The sequence below is a fragment of the Monodon monoceros genome, unplaced genomic scaffold, assembly GCF_005190385.1.
Source record: "Monodon monoceros isolate NGI ecotype Baffin Bay Population unplaced genomic scaffold, NGI_Narwhal_1 Super_Scaffold_13, whole genome shotgun sequence".
In the NCBI taxonomy this organism is placed as follows: domain Eukaryota; kingdom Metazoa; phylum Chordata; class Mammalia; order Artiodactyla; family Monodontidae; genus Monodon; species Monodon monoceros.
The window spans coordinates 2,312,073-2,332,328 of NW_021703769.1; the positions used below are offsets into that span (position 1 = coordinate 2,312,073).

The 20,256-nt window shown below is 54.5% G+C and overlaps 1 protein-coding gene across 2 annotated transcripts in view; it reads right to left on the reverse strand.

The window, feature by feature from the left end:
• Nucleotides 1–12,878, reverse strand: part of CDH4 (cadherin 4) — a 558,830-nt gene extending 545,952 nt beyond the window's left edge. Inside the window, exons 1-2 of one of the 2 annotated variants that reach the window (XM_029219930.1) lie at nucleotides 12,564–12,878; nucleotides 10,242–10,353 (exon numbers count right to left, since the gene is read on the reverse strand). In XM_029219930.1, coding sequence (XP_029075763.1) covers nucleotides 10,242–10,353; nucleotides 12,564–12,620 — 169 coding nt within the window. In that variant the 5' untranslated portion in view covers nucleotides 12,621–12,878. The remainder of the gene's footprint in view (nucleotides 1–10,241; nucleotides 10,354–12,563) is intronic. The other variant, XM_029219931.1, reaches the window with a different exon arrangement.
• Nucleotides 12,879–20,256: the final 7,378 nt, after the last annotated feature.

The following is a 20,256-nucleotide window of genomic DNA, read 5'->3' on the forward strand; positions in this document are numbered from 1 at the left end:
TCACTCCAGGCTCTACTTCCATCGTCACACAGCTTCTCCCCTGTGTGTGTGTGTCTCCTCTTCTGTCACTTATAAAGACACTTGTCACTGGATGTAGGGCCCTGGATAATCCCGGGTGATCTCAAGATCCTTAGCTTAGTTGAACCCGCAAAGACCGTTTCTCCAAACACGGTCACAGTCACAGGTTCTGGGTTGATGTATCTTTTGGGGCCACCGTTGTCAACCACGAATTGGCCCTTGCCATGGGCACTTGCCATCCACCTCTACAAGGATTAAATCACATGTTGCTGTGGCTGCTGACCTTCGACACCCCCTGAAAGGAGCTCAGGGTGGAGAGCAGAGATGAGGGACTCTGTGCTCTGGAAAAAACTGGCAAAACAGGTCTTCAGATAGTTAGATATTTCCAGGAGCCAATTTTATGAGCCCACTTCTTGTATCTCCTCGTATCTAGAAAAGCACTAAAATCCTTCATGGTGACGTCTGCTCCTTGTGACTAGCAGAAACCTTCTGCAAAAAGGTATGTGTTTGTTTGCATGTACTCCCCCTTCACCAAAATCACATCTATACTGACCTTCCCCCCAACCTCTTTGGAGCGATTTCTCAGAGCTCTCTGAGATGCTGTCTCCCAGGCTACAGTCCTCATTTTGCCCCCAGTACAACTTAACTCACGACTCTCACACTGCATTTTTTTTAAGTCGACACCATCCAACCCACTACAGTTGGTGTGGGAGGGGACCCAGGAGCCTGCCGGGTTTAACAGTTTAACCCCCAGGCAGGCAGTTCCTGGACCACACTTGGACATCCTGCCCCTCTTCAGATAAGGAAACCAAGGCCTAGAGAAGGGAGGGCTGCCCCCATTCAGCTCCTCTCCCAGGAGAACTCCCCACCCTCACTCCTCCCCTGCCCCGCTGGACGCAGAAGACTGGGGCGGGAAGCTTAGCACACGTGCACACCGAGGGTCCCTCTCGGCTCTCCAGGCAGATCAACATCGAAGGTGTTCAAACACATTTGGGCAGCAAAACCAAGCAAAACGAAACTCTAACATTTCTCCAAGTCAGACGCACACGCACGGGTGCGCACTCCCGAAGGGGGCCAGTCTGGAAGGCGAGCCGTCCTCTCTACCTGGCTCAAGGATAAGGAGAGCAAGGCCCCCTTCTTGGACAGACATGGGGTCTGCACCCCGACCCCGGGGCTGGAACTGAATTAAACTGTATTCTAAACGGAAAGCACACCTGTTCCAGGCCAGGAAGGCCTGCAGCTTCTCCCGGGGCCTCTCCCTGTGCAGGTAAGCTCCCACCCCCAGGAGGCCCGTCCTCCTACCTGACAGGCAGCGGGAGGCACTCCCCTGCCCTGCAGACATTTATCTGTCGCTGAAGGCCTCCCTTAATCCTTCCTAAATCTCCACAGGAGGCAAGAAAACACAGTGAAGCTGAACAAGGCGCAGTTAAAGCAGCCGGATTGGAAGCTGCTTCAGACGGGTTTTGTGGCCACCGTCACCTTTCAGAGTCTCCAGAGTGGCAAATCCCCGTCTCAGGACCCAAGAGGAAGCTGCCAACCAGGGTCCTAACTAGAGACGCCGTAGGCGGGAGCTCCTAGAGTGAGGCAGGATGGGATGAGGGCCACGGGGGGCAGGGCTCAGGGCTGCAGCTTTGGATGCAAACAGGTCTCCCTAACCCGTCTCCCACTGGGTTACTGAATCGCCCTGGGCCTCACTTTCCTCTCCGTGAAGCGGGGGTGCCCGCATGAACCGCTGAGGGTCCACAGGAGCCGAGTGAAGAACACAGCACAATGCCCGAGACACAGCAGGTCCTCAGCATGCGGCGGCCTGCCGGAGGCCCCAAGGACACCCACGTCCAAATCCCCGAACCTGCGAGTACGTCACCTTCGTGGCAAAAGGGCCTCTGCAGATGTGCTCAAGTCCAGGACCTGAGATGGGAGGTGATGCTGGACTATCTGGGGGTGGGGGGCCCAGGGTCCTCACGGGGTCCTTATGAGCAGAAGAGGCAGTCAGGGAAGGTGATGTGACCGTGGGGAGCTGCACCGGTGCTGGTGTGAAGGTAGAGGAAGGGGCCGCGAGAAAAGGACAGCAGTGGGGCCTCGAGAAGCTGCAAAGGCAGGAAACGGATTCTCCCCGGAGCTTCCAGAAGGATCCAGCCTGCCCACACCTGGATGTTAGCCCAGGGGGACCCATGTTGGATGGAGTCTGATGTCCAGAAGAACAAGCTGATAAAATCGGTGTCTTTTAAGCTGCTACATTTATGGGTCACTTGCACCGCACCAAGAAACGCATACAGTCCTCAATGTAAGCAGATCCCTCCCTGGAAAAGGCAGTGTGGGAGCGGAAAGTCTTACAGCCCGCACAGGCCAGGTGGGCTGGGGGCGTGGCCTCTGACTGCCCTGAGCCCACAGGTGTCTTGAAGGCATTAAACGTGAGTACATATTAGCATATAATAAGTCCTCAAAAAACACCACGTGCCCCTGATGCAGGCTGGAAGGGAAAGGGCCTTCGGTAGCAAACACTAGTCCAAGATAATTAAGTAGGTTTTTGTTCAGTTTTGTTCTCTTTTGTTTAAGGAAAGGAGTGGAGGTGGGGAGAGGTGGCTGAGACAGTACCAGAGGCCACCAGGAGAGGGCAGCCTAGAGCCTGGGCAAAAAGTCACCAAAATTCTTAGTTTTTAAGCAAAAAGGGAGCGCTTTTACCAGCCTGTCTTACAACATAGCACAGCCCTCTCTGAAGAGTACAAGAAAAACAATGAGGTTTTGCCATGAGGTTTTACAAGAGCACACTGGGGAGGACTTTACCACCCTTGACGGAAAGACAGTCACGCAGCTTACAGTTTTTTGTATAGTGGAATTCACTTGGAGTAAGAATTTTTTTTAAATAAATGTTATTTATTTTATTTATCTTTGGCTGCACTGGGTCTCCGTTGCTGTGCGCGGGCTTTTCTCTAGTTGCATCGAGCGGGGGCTACTCTTTGTTGTGGTGCGCGAGCTTCTCATTGCAGTGGCGTCTCTTGTTGCAGAGCATGGGCTGTAGGCGCACGGGCTCAGTAGTTGTGGCTCACGGGCTCTAGAGCGCGGGCTTCAGTAGTTGTGGCACACGGGCTTAGTTGCTCCGTGGCATGTGGGATATTCCTGGACCAGGGCTCGAATCCATGTCCCCTGCATTGGCAGGTGGATTCCTAACCACTGCACCACCAGGGAAGCCCCACTGGAGTAAGAATTGCTCCTTCAAAGAGTCAGAATAACAGGAACATTCTTTGAAAAAATGAGTGCTGGCTTCCTCACTCGCTCTCAGTTTGTGGTTAGTTCTGGCATCCACATAACCATGCTCCAAAGAAAAAGAAAGAAGGACACAAGGAAGGAAGGAGGGAAGGACCTAGAATCGGAGGCCCCTGCAAACACTGAGGACCCCAGAACCAGGCAGAAAGGACCACCTGCAGATGGAGGGCCCTCTCTCCCGCACAGCCCCCGCATACCACAGAGGTGGTGACAGGAAGCCCAGCCTGGTCAGGTGGGCGGCCTCCTTCAGACCAGGGTTGTCAGCTTTTCTCAGGAGCCTCATCGAGGTCCCCCAGGCTCTGAGCCGCAGCGGGAGTGGTTTATGACACTGTCCCGAGCCTCAGCCCTGCCCCCATCAAGTGTGTGCCAGGACGGCTGGCTCCTGTAGGCTTTCTCTGCTGTGTCCCCAACGTGGGCAGAGTCTGAGAGCTGAGTGAGAGTGTGGTTCTGGGACTGTCTGCCACATGCCCGGAATCGCACATTCCTGCTGTCATCGCAGAATCCTGCTCTTCTAAAACCAAGGCCAGTTTTGCCAACCCAAGGTGTCCACCAAGTTTGGACCCACTTCAGATGGGCCCTTCCACATCAGCAACTGCAGTCAAGCACTTCTGGATAAACTGGGCCTCTGTTTGTTCCAAACGTTCAAGGTGAGAAACAATTAGCACGTCTGAATGCCTGATAATTGCCGGTTTTATGACGGTGCCCCTGAACATCTGGGGTGTCTCTTGTCCGCTCAAGTGCTCTAGAAACCGTCTCCGTTCACATTACAGGGGAGATGTAAATAAGCTAAGAGCGTGGGTCTGAACATGAGGGAAAACAGAGCGAACTGCATGCATTTAGGCCAATCTCTCAACCTCCTCAATCTTCAGTTTCTGATCCATACAATGGGAATAATTTTACCTCCCCAGAAAGGCTTTTGGGAGGATTACACGGGACGTGTGCCGAGGCTGGCACAGACCCGGCTGGGACGCAATGTTATAAGTATATAAAGTTTCACATTCCCTCATCCTAAGTCTCCATTAAAATACGTATTTCTGAAATGCAAAAATCTTAATCTTCAAACTGCAGTGTGGATGAGTCCGTCATCCTCACGTCTAACTGGTGTGTGTGCCTCTGAGATGAGGATTTTTATTGCATGACAGTTGACTAGAGAGGGCACAGGGGGTAGAGGGTGCTGGGGGGCGCTCCTGATCCATGGCCTTAGGGACCCAGTGAGGAAGGCCAGGCACTAGCGCCTCCCTCCAGGCTGCAGGGGGAGCAACAGAAGCGGTGGCCGGGCCCGCACGCGGTGTGGTGGCCGAGGGCAGGGGCTGCAGTCCTTGGCCTCCTTTTGGTTTTAAACACGGCTGTCAGGGCCCTCCATCGGCGTGAGCTTTGGCGCGTGGGCAGCGCATAAAGCAGGCTTTTTGTGCTTTATCACTGTGCTGTTCTTACCTCTTATCTGATAGAAGCCACTTTCTAAGTATATAAACTCTTTCTAAACCTCTTAACTCCGCGACCAGGCAAAATTATAGCAGGGAAAGGCTGCTGAGAAACCCAAAACAGCACTGGTCCCTGAAAAGGCAAGGCTGGCCCCAAAGACAGCCAGAGGGGTACCATGGTCTCCACCACTACCACGGGCTCCGGGTGGTCCTTTTCAGGGGACACCTGAGGCACCACCAATAGAAGGCAGTGAGGTCTGGGTGCTCAAAGGAGCCTCCTTTGGCTTCAAGAGCAAGGAAAGTTCTGGCTTAGAGCCAGTGGAAGCCACCCGCTGGGGCTCAGTCCTGCTTCACCTCCACTCACCTCCATGTCTTGGTTAAGACCAGGATTCCCAGTGCATAATCTCCTGGCTTCCCGGAAGAGGGCGGCTAAGACGGCCAGCAGAGAGTTCACATTCTGGGGTGGGGGGATGAGATAGACAGCCCTGACTTAATATATGTAATGATTCAGTCATGTCCTGGCCAAAGAGAGAGTCTGAAGTGGTGACTATTCATTTCCTCTGTTCAACAAATATGTACCGAGTGCCCAGACATGCTCTCTGCAACCTAGTGTGCTGGACGTGGATACTAATTTACAAAGGAGCAGAAGGCCGCTAGGGCAAGAGTTAAGGCCAAGGCCCAAGAAACAAAGGATGGATAGAGGCTCAGGGCAGAGCATGAAACATGCTCTGAGCCTCCAGAGGGAAAGACAGGCACCTGCTAGCATGCACAGCTCTTGCTTTCCCAAAGGTAGGGATTGCATTAGGCTGCACGTCACAAGAAACTCGACTGTGGTGTTTTATCCTTATTTTTCTCATCTCTCAGGGGACAGTGAAAGTCTGCAGTTTTTCAAGGTTGCCACCTGAGATCCAGTTCCCACGCCACCATCCTCACAGTCACAAGATGGCTGCTCTGCCCCGGACATCACATCCATATTCCAGGCAGGAGAAAAAGGTAAGGGCAAAAGAAAGAAGGCATGGCCAGCTGAGTCTGTTACTCTTTACCATGAAAAAAACAGCTTTCCCACAAGTCTCATCTAACAGAAAAGCCTAGTCAGATCCCATTGACCAGAAAAGGGCCATATTGCCACCTTGGTGTAAAAGTCTACCAGAGGTGTGAGTATATTAAACAGGGCTCAGTGTGAGCCAACCAGATCAGGACAGAAGAGGTTTCATTAGTAAGGAGGAGGTTCTGGTAGTAAGGAAGAGGGACAGAATGGATACTGGACAGGCAACCTGCAGTGTCCAGTGGTTCATAGCACACATGGTGGCTTTGTCGTGCGTGCCATTTATTTGAACATTCCGAGCAGCTCCCGCTTATCTGTGAGTTGACGGAGGGGACTCAGAAACACCACAGTGTCAGCGTTTTCTGGCTCATTCATGACTTCATTTGACAACACTGGTTGCACACCCACGGCCCCACAAGGCAGGCATGACACTGGGTGATAGGTGTGCAGTCAGACTTGCTCAGCGTCTGGTCCATGCCTCTAGCGACACCTTCCACCCTGGCAAGAGTGTTACCTGTCTTCACAGAGGAGGGTAAAGAGGCTATTCTCAACATACTTGTAAAGACAAGATAGCGGTACTTCTGGCCACAGTCATTACACTGTGGCGATTTCTTAGATGCCGATTCCAGACCCCTGCATGCATTTGGTCTCTCCTCAACCATCCCTCCCTCTGTGTGACTTGATACACAAATGAGCCATTCGTTCTACAAGGCATTGCCTGTTACTCTGCTTTGGGTAGGGTGCTGGAAGCTGGGGAAACCTTTATGTGGCAGACACTGATGCTTGTCTCCTCGGTACCCATTCCTCCCTTCTTCCTTCCTAAGACCCCCAACTCTGCTCCAAGTAGCAATTTACTCATCTACCAGGTGATGGATCATAACAGGTCTAAGTCAGACTTTGCAATTCTCTGCCTCCCAGCCTCCCCACCTGTCTCCACTGGGAGTGGAATGTGACCTAGTCCTTGCCAGTGAGAACTTCAGCAAGGGTTCTGAGAAAGTGTTTGCTTTTCTGATACAGGGAAGAGATGCAGATGGTGCTGCTACTTCTCCCTCCTGTTTTCTAGCTTGCTGTGAACTCAAATGCAATGCCTGGAGCCACAGCAGCCAGTTTACGATGATCAGGCAATACACTGACAAACTAAAGATGGTAGAATGATAAGAAAAAAGATTAGGCGTGAGATGGTGCCACTGACCTGATCAGCCCTTGACTACCTGCCTCTTCACGGTTATGTGAGAAAAATTAAACCCCATTCATTTAAGATTCTGTTAATTGGGTTTTATCCTGTTGGCCCAGGACATTCTAAATGTTAAACCAGAGTGACGGGGCTGCTGCCCTCATGAACCTTACAGTTCAAGTAAGAAAGATGATTGACCAGATAATATAAATTCTCCAATGAGAAAGCAAAGTGTGGTCAAGGGCACAAGATGGTCATAAACTCACTGGGATATGGGAGAGGGAAGGCTTTTCTGAGGCAGTCTCAGTAAATGAAGTCATCAGAAACAAAGCACCTCTTTCTGTATTATCTGAACTCGAGGGGCAATGTCCAGACCCCACTTCCCCTGCCCTGGCAGACAACATTTTCACACACATCACCCTCTTCTCCAGGAGCGAGGACAGATACGACCCATCCGTGCTGGTTTCCCACAAAACCGCCCCTCAATCTCCCATCCTTGTGGGGTTTTACCTTGAAGCTGGTCTGGGTTTTCGCAGAACTCTGCCCGCCATGAGAGAGCGATGCAGGTCAGTGCATCAGCTACGGCCGGGCTGGCCGTTAATTATTAACAAAGCCGAGAAAAAGACACCAGCTTAGCCACTACCCAATGCTAAACTATGGTGTAGAGAACGCTCTGTTGTCACGGAAGGAAAAGGGCTCAACCATCCTATTTTAGATATTACCATGCACCAGTGATCATGGCCATCAGTGAATGATCCTGGAAACAAACCACGTTGTAAGAGTGTGTGCAGTTACATTCGAGTGCTCGCCAGGAGGAGCACAGACAGGCAACACAACGTGGAGGGGATCTAGGAACTACAGATCAGCTAAACAAACACTCCAGACGGCATACGTAGCGGTTCTGCCCGCCATTCAAAAGGATCCCAATACCATAGTATCTGCTACCCTACTGGGGAAAACTGTTTGAAGCCTAATTAGCGTGAAATTTTTTGAATGCAAATGCTTTTTCATTTAGACATAAAACAAAATGCCACAACATTTCTTCCATCCATTTATCATAAACAAGTTAATTACTGTGTAACAAATCTCTCCTTCTGGAGCCTGGATGTTTGGGGCTGCCGGTGAGCTTACTCCGGCAAAGAGAAGGAACCGCAAAGCGGTCATTAACGGCTTATGGCGCATTTAGAATAAAACGGGGACTCTGTGAAGCTTTGCTTGTCAAATTAAGGTTAAGCTCTCTCCGCTGGCATAACTCAATTGTAAGTAGTCATTATCTATTTAACTTGATTCCTACCAGGATAACAGAAATATTGGGCCACTTACTTATTTTCGACACATGCATCTTCACTGTGGTCCTGTCGTTTGCAAAGTTTTCTACATAAACAAAGGTTTTTATCTGCCGTGGCTTGAGTGTATGCAGTGGTAGCTTTTGCCTCCATATGTGTAAAATTATTTCTAAGATAAAACCTCTCTGTCCCTGAGAACACAGAGGGAGTGGCACACGCAGGTGAGGGAGATACTCTGTGATTTCCCCCTCAACCAGGTTTGGGTTGGGCCTCATCGCGGGTATAAGTAAGTGCCGAGAATATGAGTCTTGCATCCACACAGTCCGTGAGCTGGTCCAAGTTCACGTACGATGATGGACTCCTGGGGCACACGGGGCAGGCCAGCATCCAGCCAGTGACCAAGGCTTCCCCATCACATGGGCTAGGAGCAGAGGGCAGGTCAGCCTGGACCCGCACAGTGCACCAGGAGAGAGAGGAGATGCTAGTCGGAAATCTTACATTTTATTAAGAAAAGTAAGAGAATCATCTGTCATTCTCTTCCATAGTAGGTAGCACCTGTTGTTACAAAAATAGAGGTACTTTTTCTTAAATTCCTGAGTAAAATTGATATGCCAAGATCTTAAGCTTAGCTGCATACTGGGGAGGTGGCAAGGATGCCAGCCTCAGGACACACAAACAGCAGGACTGCAGTAAGCCGCCCCTGATTTGCACTGAGAGTGAGAGAGTCTTCCGGGCCTTCTCTGTGCACACACAGGGATTCTCATAAACCCACAGATCCTGAAAGGCGGTCTAAAATGACACACACTGTGCAATTAACAAAGCATCTCTTGAAAACTCTTACCATAGATGCTCACTCCCACAGCATACCCAGCCCGCTTCTAGGCCAACTGCCAAGAGGTTGGGTTTTTTTGTTGTTGTTTTTTGTTTTTTGATAATCAATGAAAGAGTCAATAGTATCACACCCCTATATTAATAGTCAACTCAGATGACAACAAATAAGTTAGAAAAGCTGGACTCGGTGCAAAGTAAGATCCTGATTAACATAACCAGGCACACACAGTAGGTCAACGAGCTGTCTCCACAGACAGGATGTGAAGAATCAACCAACTCTGTGAGCGTTCCCCCGCACACGAAGGATCTGCTGTCGGTGCTCGTGGCGGGGACGCTGTATTCCCTAAAACAGAAAACTGGGCAGGAAGTCAGCAGCCTGAGCATGATTTTGCCCTGAATATTGAAACTTAGCTCTGATGCTTCCACTAAAGTTTGTTCCCTCCATCACTTTGGAATCGGCTAAACACAGCCGCTTCTGGGAAGCCGATGCGGGGAGGGAAGGCACGCGCCGAGGTGTTTGTGGTGCCACTTTGAAACCTCAAGGAAGGAAGAACTGATTTATTTCCCCTCCCATGCAAATACAAAGGTTAGTTAGTTTGTCTTGAGAGGGAAACAGGTCGATATGCAGAATGATCAATTGTCATTTGAGTTCTGAAGCTGCCTCTGACTTCCCCATCACAAATGTGGATATCGTCCTGCAGTTACAATAAAGCTAACCGGCAGCTCCCTCCTGCACGTGTGTTTCCGTGCTGTCAGTGGGACAGTAATGAAAACTCATGGCACATTTGCGAACAGAACGTCTGTGGGCTTATTTACTGCATCCCCAACAACATCGTCTGCTTTATCATGCATTTCAAAGCAGGGATAATTTAAGAATCCAGAATTTCATACACAGAAATACTTGGTAAGAAGGTCTCTCTCTCTCTGCACATTATTTGGGTGACGCTACATCCGAATTCCAGTTTGTTGCCCAGGAAATGATTCACCTCACTCAAAAATGACAGGGATTCTGAACCATTCACCTGTGATGCAAAAGGCCATTTAGGTGGACCGAGCTGCACCTCCACTGACCTCTCCACCATTTTTTTTTTTTTTTTTGCAAAGAGCCTGGCTCAAAGCCAGCCGAGCCTCTTTTTCTGTGGGTGGTAATGTTTCCCTAATCCAGAGCATGGTATGCCATTTCATTTACATGTCTGCCTTACCTTTGAGGACCTTCTCTCCTTCCAGAATATTTTGGGAGATTAATGCCGTGTAATCTTCTTCAGAGAATCCAGCTTTGCAGGTCTCCCTGGCTGTAAGATCTCCATTGTGGGCCTGAGAACAAAAACAAGAGAGGTCAGAAAAAACACAGGTTCACGGAAATTGCATCCAACCCACGTTTAGTCGGGCCTCCTGCATGCAAGGTCTCCAGCTATGACAAGCCTTGGTCCACCAGAGCCCCCTCCCAGACATAACCTGGGGTCTGCCCCTGTGGTCTCCACGTTGGCCGGGGACAGGGGGCATGCAGCAGGGAGGGAGGGCCGGCGGATGGCGAGGCTGAGGGCCTGTCAGGGCCTCACCCACACGTGGCAGAAGGGAAGGTCTGAGGACTGTCCAGCAGCAGAGCCAGGAGTTAGCAAATGCAGACACAGAGGAGGGGCAGCCAAGGGAGCAGGCTCCTGCCAGGGCCGTGTCACCCTCCCACCCCAGTGCTCAGGCCTGGGCCGAGGTGGGCCAGCAGGCCTTCTCCTCCCTGTGGTGGCCAGGAGGAAGGAGAGGGGCAGGGCAGGAAAGGAGATTCTCCAAGACTCAGCTCCACCTCGGAGCTTGGCTCTCGGGAAGGCTGCAGGGAGGCGGCCGAGGCTTCCACCCACCCTCCACTTCTTGGACGCTTGTCCACTTTTGGAGCCCTCATCTCCAGCCTAACCAGGCCAGAGCTTCCCTAACTGACCAAAGAAGGTGGGTGTCCTCCTGTCCTGTCCCCCGGCGCACCCTGGGCTATCCTGCCCAGTGGGAGGTCTAGAACCCTGATCGCTGGGAGGGCAGGGAAGTGTGGAGGTGAGCGAAGAGCCCCTCCCAGGCTTCGGGGAGTGGCAGCTAGGTCAGCTGCGTAGGGATGGGGAACGGAGGGAGAGGCTGCATGTGCGACGGGAAGCCAGCCCCGCGTCAGAAGAAGGAACGCCACAGCTCCCGGCCCCGCGGCGAGCGCAGGAGCAGGGGCGCAGCCCAAACCCCGCAGTCGCGCCGTCGCGGGGCCACCAAGCGGAACGCACCTCCCCGCCTCCTCCAGGCCTGCGCGCCGCCGCCCGCCCGTCCTCGGCTCCGGAGGCTGCCCCAGCCCGCAGCTCCCGGGACCCTCACGCCGGCCTGGACGCGGCGCCCCCATCAAAAAGCACCAAGGGGAGGCAGGGCAGGGCGGAGGGTCACTCCTCGGGTAAAGCTCCACACCGCGGCTCCGTGCCTCGGGAACGAAGCTCCAAATAGGACCGAAGCCCGGGGATACCTAACTCGCCCAGGAAAGTTTCCACCCGCCCGGGCGTGGGTCGAGCGCACCCAAGCGCCCCGAGCCGCAGAGCGGGCCTCCGGCCGCGGGCACTTGTTTATTTCCGAGGTTACAACAGCGAGGCCCTGGAGGAGCAGCGAGGCCGATCGGCCACGAGAGGGGGTTCCTGCAACTCTCGCGGCCCCGCTGCCTTACCCTAGGGGCGCCCCCCGGCGCAGCCTGCACGCTGCCCTCGGGACCTGCACCCTGCAGGCGCAGCGCAGGGCTGGGGACAGAGCTCGCGGGGCTCCGCAGGAAGAAGGCGGGCGCCCGGACCGCGCTCCCGGGTGCACCTCACCCTGCTCCTGCCTGGCGCCTGGCTCTCCGGCCCCGCTCCGAGACGCGAGGGCCCCGCCGAACACTGGCTGCAGCAGGCGCCGCGGGAAGTCCGCGCCGAAAATGCCCCTCGGTCCACATTCGCCGCCCACCAGCAGCGGCGGCTCCTGCCAGCACCCAGAGAACGAGGACGGAGGCGGCGCCGCGCCGGGAGCACCGGCCCCCAGCAGGGGCGGCCAGACCGGGTGTCCCCAACACCCTGATTTCCGGCCGGCCGCCGCCAGCTCCCCTCGTCCTCAGCCCTAGCCCGGGCTGGGCTCGCCAACTCCGGAGGAGCGCGGCGAGCGGGCGACGGAGGGCTCGCCGGCTCCGCCAGCGGGCAGCCTGCCCCAGCGCGGGAGAGCCAAGCTCCGGGGCAGCGGCCGCGGACCTGGGGTGGCTGAGGGATGCTCGGCGGGTCCGCTTCGGGCAGAGCTCCCCGCGTCCCGCACTCCGCAACGCACCGCCGCTCCCCGCTGACCCGGCGGCTCCTCGCTCCTGCCGACCGCAGGCGGCTCCGCGGAGCGCGGGAGCCGGCTGGATGCAGCGGTGCGCGCGCCGGGGACGCCCGGCGCGGGCCGGGGAAGCCCGGGAAAGCCCCGCCGGGCGAGTGCGCGCCCCGCCAGCTCCGGGGGCGGCCCCGCGCTGCCTGGGCTGCCGAGCGGCCCGGACGCGAGGCGCAACTTACCCGGAGCGCGCCGGAGAGCGAGAGCAGCACGAGGAGCACGCCGGAGCCCACGGTCATCTTCCCCGCCGCGCCGCGCCCCGGCGCCCGCCCGATGCCTGGCGCCCGGAGCCCGTTCCCCGCCGCCGCCCCGATCGCGCCGCTCCGATCGCTGCCGCCGCCGCTCAAGCGGGCCCAGCGCCTCCAGCCAGGCTGCGCCGCCGCGACTGCCGCCCGGCTCCGGGAGCGAGGCCAAGTCCGGCCGGCGGCGGGCTCCCTCGGGCGGGTGCGTCCGCCGGCCTCTCAGCCGCCCGCGCCTCTGTTCCGCGCGTTCGGAACTGCAGGTGAAGCCGCGCGGCGGCCCCGCCGAGGCCCCGCCCCGCCGCCCGGCCCCTGCGCTCGCTCGGCCTGACGCGGGCCTTAAAGGCGCCGCGCCCTCCGCGCTGCACCCGCGCACCCCGCGTCCCCGCCCAGCCGCCGCGCCCCACCTTACCACTCGGCCCGGACAGGGCATCTAGAACCCGGGTCAGCCGAAGGGGCCGAGGACACAAAGTCTACCGGGGAAAAAGGGGCGGGGGGAGCTGTGAGGTCTGAACAAGGGATGGTGGTCCCAGATCCCAAACTATGGGTAAGCCTTCGGGATGGGGAGACCCAGATGCCTTAGTCCAGCTCCCTGCCTGGGCCCACAGTGGGGGTAGGCACCCCCATCCGTCCTGTATGCTTCAGGTGTCTTCCCACTAACTCTCCTGACCCAGGCCCACCTCCTGGCCTTGCACATCTTTGGGGCTCCCAGGAATTAGCCCTGAGAGACCAGCCCATTAGGAAAGCGGAAAGCGCAGAGAGAGGGCCTGCAGGCTGCATCGACACCCAGGGTGAGGGAAAGCTCCAGGTCTGGGCCCTGGCCGTGGTGGACCCTTAAGGACCAAGGAAGGGGCTAATTCCTGTTTGTGCATCAAAATACACTGTTAGGCCTGAGAAGCCAAGGAAGAATTTAGAGGCCCCAAGAAGAAAAGGCAGAAACTCCCCCGCAGAAGAGCGGTCAGGAGCTCTAGCCGGACAGGCCAGGCGGTGCCTGCTTGGGTGATTTCTGAACTGGGGGAACACTTCTTTAAGGGCTCATCAAGTGAAAAATATGGACAGCTTGGAAAGTGAGTAAATGTTTCTGCACGTTCCCTTTTGGCTTGAAGATTTTAAGAAAAGTGGTTTTGTTTGCTCAGATATTTCAAATTTTCTTTGTCTTGGTTTGGAGACCTCTGTGTCCAGAATACATTAGTTCTGGTTTAAGAAATATGCTGCAAAGGAGGGGGAAGAAGATTGACTGAACTGTTGAGCTCCAAGGTCAGGGCCAACTTGGGCAGGAGAGCAGGAGAGCTGTAGCACAGCCCTGCCTCCCCTGGAACCCTTGCACCTGGGCTGGGGGGCCTGCTGGTTAGCGTGCTGCCTTGGACTGAAGGAAGTCAGGGTCTAGACAACTGCAGAGGGGCAAGGCAAGTGTGTATCTGAGAGCAAGAGACTTGTGGCTTCTCACCCAGTAACTGTGCGACGGTTAAAGGGGACACTGCATCAGTAACGGCCTGCCACACCTGGCCAGAGCCCCATCGGTTCCCAGCCTGGCGGGGTAGGGCCAGGGTGCCCCTGTACGTGGCTGAGTGTGCCTGGCTCACCTTTACGCTCAGACTTCAGCACAGATCCTTTGTCACCAGTGACGTTTCATGGACAGACCCACCCAAGACCCACGCTGGGAGAAGTTCCACTCCTCAGCGCTGTGCTCACACCTCTCAAAGACCTCTCCAATTCCCCCCTTACTCAGGGTACTTCAGCACAGCAGGGAGCTGACAGAGGCCAGCCACGGTCCTTGCAATAGTTCTGAAATGTCCATCACGGGGACCTGCCTTTGTCTCAGAAGGTCCGAGTATGATGCAGATTTTGCTCTCGGGAGAGACTTCCAGAACCCAGCACTTGCTTGCTGTACTTCCTGAAACTGCTCCGTGCAAACACGTGTGACAACTTAAATTACAAAGACAGTGGTGTTGGGTTGGGGGGTCCTGAGGCCCAAACACTGGGGGGAAACCCCTCCCCCTCGCCCCCCCCCCCACCGTCTCCTGCCGCTGAGTGTCTCAGAGTCTTGAGTCCGCTGAAGTGCGTGATGACTTGCAGACCTGGAAGGCCCATCCTGACTCTAATCAGCCTTGGGGGAGGAGCACGTGGGGGAGCTTTGTTTGAATTAACTCCTAGGGCCGTCCTGACTCCAGAGTGGGGTCTGCTGTCATACCCATTGCTCCCCTGGGCAGGGGAGGGGGAGGTGTGGGGAGGCCAGGCGGAGGCTGCAGGACCAGTGTTCTCACCCCGGCCCTGCACCCCTGGCCTGGGGAGCATTTTTCTTCCCCAAACTCATTTGCTGGAGGAGACGTCGTACACAATATATTGAATATGATGTCTTATGGGAACTCACATGTTTAGGAATATGGTTTCAGAAACACTGCAGTAACTGATGCAAGTCCAGTAGAGAGCATTGGTTTATCAGGCTTGCTGTGAATGAAGCAGAGGGCGCACTGAGAGGAAGGAAAAGACCGTCTGAAATACAGGGCAGTGGCTTCCAGAGGACGGTCCCCAGAGCAGCAGCACAGACTCCCCTCAGGGACTTGTTGAACTTGCGGACCCTCAGGCCACACGCCAGGCCTCCTGAATGGGAGTCTGCATGGGAACCCACCCTCCCTCCAGCCCACCTCTGTCCTCACGTGATCTGCTTCAGAATCCTAGCGGGGGCTTGTGAAAAATGCAGACTCCTGGGCTCCACCTGACACCCACTGACTTGGAGCTTTGGGGAATGGGGCCCAGGACCTGGCCTTTTAACAGCCTCTTAGGTTGGTGTTCACGCACCACTGGCCTACCCAAAGGCCATAGGCGGCTTCTGGGAGCATCTATAAATGCTACCTCCTGGGCCGCACCCTGGACCTACTAAATCTGGGTGTTTCAGGGCGGAGCTGGGGTTGGAGACACAGCTGCCGTGAGGGAGGGCTCCAGCCGCCCGGCTCTGCCCAGTGCCAGCAGGCTAAGCCCACCTGGCGAGGAGCTATCCTCTCAGGCTGCTGGGTAGAACCCCCAGAGAAGAGCGTGTTTCTGTTTCTAAGAGAGAGTAGGAAAATTCCACGGGGAGGGTAGCCTGTGAGTGACGGTCTCCTGTTGACTGATGGCCCTGCAGGTGTTTGCTAAGACTCCTTGTTGAGGTTGCTGGTGGGAAGGGCTTCAGCTTTGGAAGCAAACGAATGCTTGCATCAGGGCTACTTTTCCCTGCCTTGTCCTCTGACGTTCATTTGTTTCTCCTCCATTTATCATTATTTTCTAGATACTTCAATGTTAGACAAAAAACTGTTTTGTAAAGAAAGCAGGAAGAAGTTAGCAAAAGGCGGGTCCCTAGAATAAAACAGAATCTTTGTGGACAATTGAAGATATTCAGGCGCTACAGAAAAGAGTGCAATCAGCCTGCCACCCGCTTGAGAAAACCTCCCCACATGGAACCCAGAAGAACAATCTTAAAGGAGAAAGCAAGAGAGAGAGAGAGAGAGACAGGCCAGCACAGACAGCTCTCTGCCTTCAATTCCACTGACTCTCACCCTTGGAGAAGGTTGATGCTGGGGAGAAAGAGAACAGCCGCTATTATTATTTGGGTTTTTTTTTTTGAATTTTATTTAATTTATTTTTTTATACAGCAGGTTCTTATTAGTTATCCATTTTATACATATTAGTGTATACATGTCAATCCCAATCGCCCAGTTCATCACAGCACCCCCCCACACAGCCGCTATTATTACTGTTTTTGTTTTCATTGACATCACCTCTCCCTTAACACGTGTTGATATGTAGGGTGGGCCGGGCCCTGCGTGGAGGGCTTTCGAACTGTTATCTCCTGTAATCCTCATGAACAGAGGAGGTGGTCTTTCCCACGTTCCCAGCCTCACCCCATCTTCTTCCTTTTCCCACCTTAGGCCAGTCACGCCAAGCCCGCCACCACCCTGGACCCCCGTCAGGGAGCACGTGCGTCCTTCCGGGTTCCGTGCCCGTGCCCCCACTGTGCCCTCTGTCGGGAACCCACCAGCCTTCGTGTGGGAGGCGACCCCTCTGTCTCCAACCGGCCTTTCTTCAGGGGCAAGGGGCTGTCTTTGGCTGCCTTCTGACTTCATATACACCTCACACTGTCCCACTGTCCTATTGTCGTGGAGGTTTTTTCTTTATGCCCCCTACCCCCCGAAACTCCAAGAGTCTGAGGGCAGGGGGCCCGGTGTAGTCACTTCTCCCTACATAGCCCAGGATCCAGTCCCCAGTGGCTGGATGAATAAAGCAGCGACAACAATTCTGGCTCGAATCAGCAGCTCTCCTGAGCGTCTGGGTACCTTCCTACACGCCCCCATTAGACAGAAGGGGAAACCAAGGCCTGGAGCAAGCAGAGGGCTTGAACCACCTCCCAGTCACCCAGGACTTTTCACATCTGATTCTTGGTTTGTCTAATGTCTGCAGTGGAGCAGGGCCACCTCTGCCTGGCCCACGGCTCTCTCCCCAGCCCTGACAGTGTCAGCCCAGCCTGGGCAAATTTCTGAATAAATAAACATCTCAGTGGATGATCAGAAAATCCGGGAGGGATGAAGCATCTTCTGGACAACTTTGGAGGAGTGGGGAGGGGTCTGGTGATGCTGCAACCGAACACTTGCCCCACGCCTAGGAGGAAGGAACACGGATGGTTTCTCTTCTCTCTTCTCATAAACTCTGGGGCAGAAGAACGAGAATTGGGGCCAGAGGAGGTGGTTCAGCGTGCAGGCGCCAACAGCAAGGGATTTGGAAGGCGGGTGGGTGAGGGAGTGCAAGGAGGCTGATAAAAACAAATGTCTGAGGAAAGGAAACCAATTAAACAGTAAAATAGATAATATTAGATTCAAGGGGAAGGAGAAAACGGGGGAGACGCTGGAAATATGAGTAGACTGACAGTGGCAATGAAACACAGGAGAGACCAAGAAAATGGAAAGGAAGTGGGAAATGGCCTTTCCAAGTTAAAACATCTGCCTGGAATTATGAGCTTCTCTGAGCTGGATGATGTCCTGTTGGCTTCAGCTCTTCTGGGTTCCCAGGGGAAATGGCTTCTACCTACAGTCACTGGTCAGATCCTTTCAAGTTATGTTTAACCTGGTTTTAGTACTGAACTTTGGGGGGTTAGCACTGATCACCTTCTCCAGAACACCAGTCTCAGGGCTGTTGAGAGGTGGCTGGATTCCTTGGCAGGGTGTGACAGCCCCGGTCCACTCTGCGCAGGTGCAGTGGGACGTGCCTTGGAGGCCTAAGTTGGGGCACTCTGCTAAGTGCGGGGGCCAGGGATGCTGTCCTGTCCTCAAGGAGCAAGCCCTCAATTTGCCTTTGCTTCTTGGTCTGTGGCTGAAGCTGTAATGGAGAAGGCTCTGCAGAGGCAGATGGACGAAGCCACCTGCTCAAAAAACACAACCCCCATTAGAGATTCACTTCTTTGGGATAAGGCAGGGATTCTCAAACTTTAGTCAAGCCACAGGACCTCCTGACAAGTGTCTCAAAATATGGGTGCGTGGAGCCCAGCCAGACCCGGCGATTCCCATTGAGCTAATATCAGGTAGGGCCTGAGCAACTCTGCTCCCCACGTCCCCAGCTGAGTTAGGATGCACGCCGGAGGGTAAGGCATGAAACCACTTCTGAATGTTTCCATCTTGAAAGGTGACTTGATTTCTGATAACTTTCTAGAAAGGGCACTCCCATGGGTTGGCCAAATGAATGCATGATTTGAGGGAGGGAAATGTGGCCAGGGGTCTGGAGGTGGCAGGGATATCACTCGTCCAGGCGGGGTATGGCAGGGGATTCTCAGGATGGTTGGGAGGGTCTCAAGGCTGCTGGGCTCTGTGTGTGAAATGAGAAAAGCCCTGAAGAAAGAAAGGAGGCGGGGGGGACAGTACAGACACGGTCACCAGTCTACACAGCAGGCGACCCAGCTCTGAAGCTAAACTCCGTAGAACTGATCCCCAGGAATAAGGCTCCTACCGTAGAACATGGCCTAGGACTGATCCTCGCTGCACTAGGAAAAGGCAGGTGCTGGGTGGGTTGGTGGAGAAGGATGCTGGAATCATACAAGATGTAGCGCTTTCAGACTGGCTTCTTTGACTTAGCAATGTGCGTTTGCCTTTACATTTCCTCCACATCTTTTTATCACTCCGTTGTATGGATGTACCACGGTTTAACTATCCATTCGCCTATTTAAGGACATCTTGTCTGCTTCCGATACCCCTGGGTTTTTAACTAGTGAAGACTACAGGCTCTTCTTTCCCACTTCCCCCCAACGTGAATTTCAGATAAGCCAACGGCTTCTTTCCTGACACACGTGGTCCTTTGCATCTATGATCCCAACTTTGGAGGTGGTGGATGGGTTGGGTTACCCCCCCCCCCAGCCTTTGGCGTGAGCTTGCGCGTGGGGCCGGTGGTCATGGTGCTCAGGCATCTCCCTCCCATCACCGCCCCCTCCAGGGCGATAACCTCTGGCCCCGCGTGAGCCGCCTGCCGTGGACCCTGCTGGTCACGCCTGTCGTCTCCTGAGCCCTGGTGAGCACCGTTCACAGCAGGGATTTGTAGACACCGTTTACAAAGTTGCCCTCACCCTCTCCCACTTGGGAAGTGGCAAGCCCGAAGCACTCTGCGTTTATAAACAGTCTCCTTCTTTTGGGGATTTCAGTGCTCTCTCGTTTATAAATTACTGCTGGGGAAGGCACATTCTCAATAAATGCTCATTGCTCTTAAGAGAGAATGATCTTCGCTGAGCCCCAGGGCCTTCCCCACCCAGGGGCCAATTTACCGCACTGGAAATTCAGTGTCCAGAGGAATATTGGGAAAGTGCTAGAGAGGTAATGCAGCCAGAAGAGGGCTGGGGGCACCGGCCAGCAGCAGCCACTCCCATGGTCCAGATGGAACCAGGAAAGAAGAGCCTTCCCTACTGACCCTATTCCTGGGCCAAAGGGTTTAAACGCATCATCTCATTTTATTCTCATGCCCATTTTCTGAAGGAGGGTCCATTGTGATCCCCATTTACTCAGGAAGAAACGAGGCTTATAGACAAAGCAGCCACTCTGCCTGTAGGAGATTAAAGGTGGCAGTCAATTCTTTGTTCTCTTTCCGTTGAGAAGTGAAGCTGGATTCTCCTCCCCTGAATCCCGGCTGGCCTTCCTGACTTGTTTGGGCAAACGTGGTAGAACTGACTTCTGGGACCTCTGACAATAGATCATAAGAAGCCTCGCAGCTCCCAGGGGGGCCATTGGGACCCCCCCTCTCTGGGCCCCTGAGCTGCCGTGTAAGAAGTCTAACCACCTGAAGCCACCTTGCTGAGAAAGCCGTGTGCAGGGGGCCTTCCAGCTGTGCCCACCTCATGAGTGAAGCTCCCCAGGACCCTCCAGACCAGTCCATCCACCAGCTGAGTAGCTCCGAGGGACCTTCGTTGATATCACGTGGAACAGAATTCCTGTTCCAATTCCTGACCCGCAACATGGTGAGATGCAATCGGAGGTGAATGATTTAAGACACTGAGTTACAGGTGATTTGTTACCCAGCAGTGGATAACTAGCTGTAACACACCCACCTTCAAGGCTGGGAAACCACAGACCCACCCCAGCTGCCTCCAGTGCCTGCTCACTTAGCTGCTCATGGGTGAGACACAGGGAGG